At 38.6% G+C, this 8,738-nt stretch overlaps 1 protein-coding gene across 1 annotated transcript in view; it reads right to left on the bottom strand.

The window, feature by feature from the left end:
• Positions 1–543: 543 nt before the first annotated feature.
• dpysl4 (dihydropyrimidinase like 4) overlaps positions 544–8,738 on the bottom strand; it is a 9,833-nt gene continuing 1,638 nt past the window's right edge. Inside the window, exons 3-14 of the mRNA XM_058405594.1 lie at positions 7,700–7,884; positions 6,826–6,990; positions 5,909–5,970; positions 5,751–5,831; positions 5,585–5,653; positions 4,827–4,947; positions 4,569–4,725; positions 3,514–3,655; positions 3,056–3,226; positions 2,721–2,900; positions 2,371–2,542; positions 544–1,514 (exon numbers count right to left, since the gene is read on the bottom strand). Of these exons, the coding sequence (XP_058261577.1) occupies positions 1,423–1,514; positions 2,371–2,542; positions 2,721–2,900; positions 3,056–3,226; positions 3,514–3,655; positions 4,569–4,725; positions 4,827–4,947; positions 5,585–5,653; positions 5,751–5,831; positions 5,909–5,970; positions 6,826–6,990; positions 7,700–7,884 (1,597 nt within the window). The 3' untranslated portion in view covers positions 544–1,422. The remainder of the gene's footprint in view (positions 1,515–2,370; positions 2,543–2,720; positions 2,901–3,055; positions 3,227–3,513; positions 3,656–4,568; positions 4,726–4,826; positions 4,948–5,584; positions 5,654–5,750; positions 5,832–5,908; positions 5,971–6,825; positions 6,991–7,699; positions 7,885–8,738) is intronic.

Below are 8,738 nucleotides of genomic sequence, written 5' to 3'. Positions count from 1 at the left end.
TGAAGGAACTGAAGTATGGATTATGTGTGTGAATTAATTTGTACGCACATTGACGCTGCTCCAAATCTAGGATTAGATTTCAGTTTCTCAAACAAAATATGTATTGTATTGTGTTTATTGTTATTCGGTTTCAAGTGTGATACCATGTTGCTGTTTTTTTGCCAATTATTTAAAGACTCTCTCTCTCACACACACACACACACAAACACACACACACACACACACTTGTTTCTTGTCAATTAATTAAAATTCAGTCTTGACACCATCACTGTCATCTCCTTTAACACATCTGTGCTTGGATTCTATCCTGTCTCGCTTATTTAGCTGTTGCTTTGGGTGAAAGAGTCAGCCAAATAATTAAATATCACATGGTACACTGAAAGCATGGCTTATACAATATTTGTTCAAACATCGAAACACTCCAGCTTTTGTATTTATTACCTGTTAAAAATGTTTATTGACCTTACCTGTTTACTGAATGTTGAAAACGTTGAGCATGCACAGTTAAGAACAAAGAACATATTTACAGACTGAACACAGAAAAAAGGTAGAAAACAATAATTTATTGACGGGCTTCCTTTCGTCAGAGCATGATAACCTTTCAGTTTTAACACATCAAAAACAGACGAACGTTTCTGGCTAATAAGGTCTGTTCTATTTTGGATATAAAAATGGCCATTTGTAATTAAGGCCCTTGTAATTGAAAAGTAAAAATGAGAGTTTTACATTAAAGGAGACTAGACAGTAAGGGCTAGAAAGTGTTCTGTTCTTCACAGTAGCATGTTAAAGAGCACCAAATGTTTCACATTAGAAACACTAAAATGACCAAACTGATGCCAATGGAAGGAAGGCAATGACTTTTCACCTGTAGCAAATTACAGTCTGTTGTTTCTTCCATGTTCCTTTCTTTGAAAGATAAGGCCTTGGATATTTAACACTCAACCACTGGCCTACTGGCTCTTTATTACTCTACTAACATACACACCTAACTACACCGACTCTATTTTAATTACAAAGCTAAGACAATCTATAGATAGCTTGTTCAATGTACAGACACGGACACAGAGCCCCTCGTGAAAAATCCAGTCTCCGGCAGAACACATCAGACAGGAAAAGCACTGGTTCAAAGGCAACGCAGGATGTCATCCATTCAGTAATAATACAGACGTTACAATCACTGACTATTTATCTCCATCACGTTATGAATGCTACTTGTATGTAAAAGCAGAATAGATAGATAGGTTATGGATGTTTTGGAAAATGTTTCATGCTACACGATGGGCTTTTTCAGTTGGAAGGTGGAGAAGTTGTAGAAAGGTTGTGAATAAAATGTCGCTTGCATGATATTATTGTTGATATTGTTATATAATAAACTGGAAGCCAACTGTTGATATTTGCATGTTTTCCTTCAGTGGATGCACCTCAGGAGAGGGAGGTGATGTTGGATTTGCCTCCAGGAGGTGCTACAATCCGCTGTGCCGTACGCCTAGGGATGTGGTCATCCATCTGAGTTCCTTTAGTAGACAGACAAAGTTTAGGACTTAATCAAAAGACAAAGCACAAAAAACTTTTCAGTTTAATATCTACTAATGCTCAGTGTTGACAGGGATTCCCTGACATGACTCTCTATAATTTGATATGAATCTATACTCTGGGGTAGAAAGAAATCAGTCCCAGCCTCATAGATTTACACCATGCTGTGTATATTGGTGTTGTGCTTGATACGTTTAACAAAAATTTAACATAATCCACTGCATGACATTTGTTTAACTGCATATATCTGAAGTGACAACCACGCCCTTTTAAGATAGGATGAGCTTAGTCATGTTAATTTGTTATGGCTAGACGACTGGATCAGAGCATCTCCAAAACTGCAGCTCTTGTGGGGTGTTCCCGGTCTGCAGTGGTCAGTATCTATCAAAGGTATGCTTTAAGTCCTGTAAGTTGAGCTCGCAAATTGTAGGACTTAAAGGATCTGCTGCTAACATCTTGGTGCCAGATACCACAGCACACCTTCAGGGATCTAGTAGAGTCCATGCCTCGAAGGGTCAGGGCTGTTTTGGCAGCCAAAGGGGGACCAACACAATATTAGGCAGGTGATCATAATGTTATGCCTGATCAGTTGAGGATTAAACAGGAGCAGTTGGTGGTCCTGGGATCTGAACTCACAATCTTCCAATCAGTAATCCACTGTCTTAACCACTGAGCTGCCACATTCCATGAGTCATGTCTCAAGAATAACTTTTCAAGCTTCAACATGTAATGTTTAGATTTTTTTGTGTTTTTTTTTTATGTGCAAAATCACATAAACAGATGACAATACCACTAGAGAGTAATCACAAAAGACATATAATATTGGGCAGTGGTTACCAGACAGGCTGAATCCTGATTGGTGCAGGTTTCTAGCTGGCCCCAGCACACTCTTGCCTGGACAGGAGGAGCCTCTGCTGGTGGGAGTCGGTGGTACAGACTTGGTCATGCTGATTACATCATGGACTGGACCATCATAGTTACCTCGAGGAACACCACGAGCCTCTGCCATCTGCAACACATTTAAAATAATTACATCACACATAATGTCATATATTTACAAATCACTTCAAAATTAGTCAAGTTTTTTCAAGCCATTTATTTTCTGAGCTGGTGCCAACACTACTCTTACACAGTGCAAAGCACCTCTGCTCATTAAAGACTATGGACTCTGTCTCAGGGTCTTTTACCCTGCTCCGGGCTTTGATCCTCTTGTACACGTAGTCTGGAAAGGCTTTCCTGGGGACAAAGCGACCTGAACCCTCTATCACTTCCAACTTGTCATCCTCCAGAACAATATTGCCTTGGCTGATAACAACCACAGGAAAGCCCTTGCACTCCATCCCCTCAAAGATATTCATCTCTATGTTCTGCAACAAAAAAAAATGAATAGATAAACAAATATTTGGTAAATAATGAAAATGATAAAACTACAGGCTTAGTTATATTAAGTACACCGAGGTGACTGGATTTGGATTCATCCAAGAAATTCAAAACATGTGTGAGTAAAAAAATCATGATTTACCAAATTGTGAGTTTTAGCTGAGAAGGTTTTGGTCTCTTTGGTGTTCCAGATGACAAGATCAGCATCAGAGCCCACAGCGATTCTGCCCTTGCGAGGGTACAGGTTGAAAATCTTGGCCGCATTTGTGCTCGTCACTGCCACAAACTCATTCTCATCCATTTTACCTGTTGCCTGAAGATGTGAAACCATAGTATTAACACTACATTTAAATAAATATTAAAAACACGAAGTATGACTTCTATTGCAAAATAGCACAATTCATATTGTGCTTAAAGTATCTGACAGGTCAAAAATGACAAACCAAATGAGAGACAATGGAGCACATCAGAACATTTCCCCCTCAACAGTTATAATTGTTAACTGCCAGAAAATGACATTGTTAAATGTTACTCACACTAATATGGGGGTTATAAGATCATTCGACAAGAAAAGAGAGAGTAAGAGAGAATGTGACGTACTACAGCCTTGTCCCAGACAATACTCATGCGTTCTTCTATGCCGTTGGTTCCTTCAGGAATGAGTGCAAAGTTGTCTTTCCCTACAGCTTTCTGAGCTGTGGAGAATGTGCAGTGGGCGCTGGCTGTTACCTGAAGATCCCCACTGCAACATAGTTTGGCAAAATATTAAATACATAATTCAATTTCATAGAAATAAAACAGCAATTGTCATTACATTTAAAGATACATGATTTACACACTGCTGCTGTAGTTAACACATTATTAAATATTTTTAAATCTTTGTATATTCTTTTCCAAACCGGTCAGTGCTAATTCCCACACACTAGCAAGTTTACACTACAGCTAGCAAATGGGGAGGGTGAAGCCTAGCACACTCTATCTGGTCAAATGTTTGTAGACACTTGACCTTAATACACATCGGTGGTTCTTTGTTAAAACTGTTTGCTGCAAAGCAATTAATTATATATAATGTCTCTGTATGCATTATCCAGCATTACAATATCCCTGTGCACAAAGTGAGGTTTATGAAGATATGGTTTGGCAAAGTTGGAGTGGATGACCTGTACAGAGCCCTGACCTCAACCCCACTCAAACACATTTGGGATGAAGTGTAACAACGACTGTAGGCCTTTACATCAGACCTCAGTGCCTGATCTCATCAATGCTCTTGTGTCTGAATGAACACAAATCTCCATGCTCCAAAATCTAGCAGAAATCTATTCCTGAAGTGTGAATGTTATTTCAAGGGCAAAAGGGGTGACAAAATATGGAGTGTGTTGTTCAATAAGCACATATTATAGTGATTGTTCAGGTTTCAAGATACTTTTGGCCATAGATGATGCTTCACAGTGCAGCTGAACACTCAAAGGAATGGGCTATTTACCTTTGTTCTGTAAATATGAACCTACAGGTACCTATGATTGGCTAATATTGCTCTCACTGACAGTAATGCAAATCCCAGAAAAAACACAGCTAATTTTGCTGTCTTAGACTTCCAGACAGGATTTGTTCTCACACATGAACATATTTCTATTGTGCTCTGTTGGGTGACTTACCAGGACAGCATGGAATTGAGGTAGTCTGGGGTCCCCACATCTGGATTAAGAGGTGGAGACATGACAAAAGCAGCAGCTTTGGCCCAGTTTTTGCTCCAGTAGTGTGACCCATCCGTTCCAAGACTAGCTGAGATTGGCTCTCCATAAACAACCATGCCTAGTAATGGAGCGGAAGTGAATTAATCAGTGTTCCTGTATGCCTCTTTATCAGGCTTCACTCTTTCCCATGTGTCTAATAATGTTTGTTTTTATTTTTACCCTTCTTCCTGGCCTTGGCAATGATATCAGCAGCAGCTTTACTCATCACCTTGGTGATGTAGAGGGGGCAGTTGGCCTGTTTAGCGATGGTGATGGCTCGATACACAGCCTCCGTCTCCACCTAGTGAGCAGAAAACACTCACAATGAATAATTCCTCACTGATGTAACAGCTGGCAGAGTTCGATCTGTCTACTGAAAATGAGAGAAATGTATTACACAGATTTTGTTTGTTTTAGCTCACCCTTATTGTGACAAGATGAAACAAAAGTGTTAAATGGGCTGGTGTTTGTAAATATGAACAAAAAGGTTTTTGATAGTCCCTCCATGAATGCATTATTCTGAGGAGCTTGTAATTTTTCAAAATTAATTCAGATCTTCCGGATACTTGAGCCCTGACACTTGTGTAACTTCATGACAACATGCATTAAGCATTCATATGCAACAAACATGAGCACAGCTATTATAGGAAGTAATTATATCTCTGTCTTCACTGGTAGGAGTTTAAAAAATGGATACTGTGTGCTTTTCACCAATTCATGTTTTTTTATACAAAAAATAGCACCAAAAATTTCCAATAATAATTATTAAAAAAAATTCCTGGAGGAACTTCCTATATATGACACCCGCATCTGTACAAACTGTCTGTAGTGCTAATCATTTTACATTTGTGTATTGGTGTGCAATGAGGTAAAGACTTGGGATATCCACTGATAAACAGGAAATGAGGCGTAACCAAAAACACTATAAATGCACATACTTCCTCCGGATGGCTCAGCACATGTCCCTCAGGGCCTGTGATCCCCAGATCCAACAACCGCTTCTGCTCCTGAGATCACAAAAATCACCAAATACATCCCTTTAAGAAAATACCAAGTATGTAAGGCGCTCTTACTTTAGATTCAAGCCATCATGTTTTCAATTACCTCTTCAATAATGTCCCCGTTTTCAGCATGCACTTGAGCGATCGCCCCCAAATCTCTCAGAATGGAGAATATCTCATATATCTACAATAAAGGCAGAACTCAATTTTATATCATCTGAGAGAGTGACTCATGACATTACTGTAGACTATCAACCATACCTGTGAATCTGAGCTTTGATACCTGTCCTTATACGCCATGAAAACCAGGAAGGAGTTAACACCTAAAACACACCAATAACCATCTATGTTATTTACTGAAGATCAGATTTATTATCTACATTCACTGGTTTAATTCCTATTAGACACGATGTTAAAGCAAACCTACAAAAAGTCTGAAAAATCTGCAAAATAACCCATGAATTATTTCACATCTCCAACAGAAAGATCTCAGAGCAAAGCATCAACAAAATGAAAGTATTTTGCCAGATATATATATAATACAAAGATCCTAGCAATTTTACAGTATTCCTACTCAATATTTTAACTGTAATGGTGCACAGTACTGATTTTTACATACACTGGCCAGGCATAACATTATGACCACCTGCCTAATAATGTGTTGGTCCCCCTTTTTCTGCCAAAAAACTTGGCCTGTCCTGCACTGTGTATTCTGACACCTTTCTATCAGATCCAGCATTAACTTCTTTAGCAATTTGAGCAACAGTAGCTTGTCTGTTGGACCAGATCACACGGGCCAGCTTTCGCTCCCCACGTGCATCAAGCCTTGGCCACCCATGACCTTGTCACTGGTTCACCACTGTTCCTTCCTTGGACCACTTTTGATCGATACTGACCACTGCAGACCCCACAAGATCTGCAGTTTTGGAGATCCAGTCATCTAGCCATCACAATTTGGCCCTTCATCAAACTCACTCAAATCCTTACTCTTACCCATTTTTCCTGTTTCTAATACATCAACTTTGAGGACAAAATGTTCACTTGCTGCCTAATATATCCCACCCACTAAGAGGTGCCATGATGAGGAGATAATCAGTCTTATTCACATCACCTGTCATAATGTTATGCCTGATCAGTGTACATACGTCCACTGTGATACTGAATATGATAACAGTTACCTTGGTCCTTGACCAAAGTTTCAAGCTCCTCGAACATTCCCTCATGCCAGCGGGTGATGTCCATGTGCAGCGAGTAGTCACAGCATGATCGCTTATCTGCTGTATCCCGCCACTGGTCATAAGCAGTCAGTAAACTGATGCCAGGCTCAGGAACAACATGGTCAACTACAGAGAGAAAGATAAGAATTATATCTGACAGGTGTGTACTGATATTATTTGCTATGCTAAGGGGATAGGCTAAGAATTGTGTGCATTATGATATATCTATTATATTATTATTTTCACACATTATGAATTATTATTATCATCATTATTGTGTGTATTTTATGACATCAATTAAAATTAAATTAGTTTGTAGATTATATAGACCAAGAAAGACAAATCTTTTAGAGTCGTTATGCTTCCAGAGGAAGAATATCCCTTAATCCATACTATGAATGGAGGGCGAATTGAGTGTTTGTGGCAGGTGAGGAGTGGAAAAGGATTACACTTTGTGACAGCACTGTGCCCTTGATTCTCATGATTTTAATTAGAAAGGGCAAGCTTTCACATTCATACACACACACACACACACACCCAATCCTGTTCCAGTGACCAGTCAAATCCTCCCTATTCTCACTGTTCATTAAAATCATTTTAACCTGTTCAACAAGTGCCTTCAAATCTAATCTAATCCTTATTTCCCTTTTAAACCCATCACACATCTCCCCATGATCCCCTTCTCTTCCTTTTACATCACCCATTTCTTCAGACATAACTACTTTGCCTCCTATAATCTCCTGTCTCTCTAATGATTTTGATATGTATTCATTGGGAAACCGGCTAATGTTGTTTATGTACACTTTCCTATGTTATTCATCCAGTTTTAACCTACTGATCATGGTGGTGCCTCCGGCCAGGGCAGCGCGCGTGCCATGGTAAAAGTCATCAGCTGGCATCATTCCCAAGTGAGGTGCCAAAAAGCTGGTGTTCACATCGACGCCGCCTGGGATGACAATGTGCCCATAGGCATCCACAGTCTTCACCCCGCTGGGCACAATGAGGTTCTCCCCAATCTGCCTGAATGACACAGGAAGAAAGATTGACATTTATAATTACAGCAAAAGAATGACAACCTTATCCAGAGTGACTTACAGAAGTGCTCAGCAGTGTTGAGTAAATACAATTACAACTAGACATGTCCTAGGAATACTTTCAAGCTAAAACTCTTACTGTGATTTAGTGCAAATAAATAAATCAGAGCTGGTTTGAGTGCTTAATGAAGATTAAAAGATTTTATTTATCATATGCAATTGTTTGGTTAAAAAACTGACATATTAACTCATTTAGTGAGGCGGGGAAAAATATAATTATAGAAAAAAAAAAAAACCCTGAAATTTCTAAAGTATTGTAAATTTAAAGAAAATGAAACGAAGAGCAAAGTATTTACTGTGATTTCTGTAAGCTACAACTTTATCAACAATTAACATGGCTATGTGTTTTATTGTTACATATTCATTTCCAGTTTCACAAAGGAATATGGTGATCATTTTGTTTAACACATGTACTTTTTAATTTTAATTGAAAATTGAAAAAGTGACTTTTGAGACTCACTTTAAGACTGCTGGATATAATGCATTTAGGATTCAAACCTGAAAGCAATACGGTTATAATATTTTGCCCATACTGTTGTGGGTTAAATTGTGGTTAAATGTTCTGAACATGAAAACATGCTGCAACAAAAAGATCCTCCAGATGAATAATATTATTAATTATGAAAGTAAAGAAAGTTATTCATTTGAAGCACCTGCTTTTCACACAAAGTCCTGATTGATATTATTGAATCATCATATCACTGAATTATCAATGCAGTTTTAGTGCATTTATAAAGGATGTGAACATGACTGGGATAAGTAGGAATCAGGGTGGGGGTT

This window comes from Hemibagrus wyckioides, linkage group LG13 (genome assembly GCF_019097595.1).
Source record: "Hemibagrus wyckioides isolate EC202008001 linkage group LG13, SWU_Hwy_1.0, whole genome shotgun sequence".
Taxonomy (NCBI): domain Eukaryota; kingdom Metazoa; phylum Chordata; class Actinopteri; order Siluriformes; family Bagridae; genus Hemibagrus; species Hemibagrus wyckioides.
The sequence above is the reverse complement of the archived record's forward strand: the minus strand, read 5'-3'. Positions and strand labels throughout refer to the sequence as shown.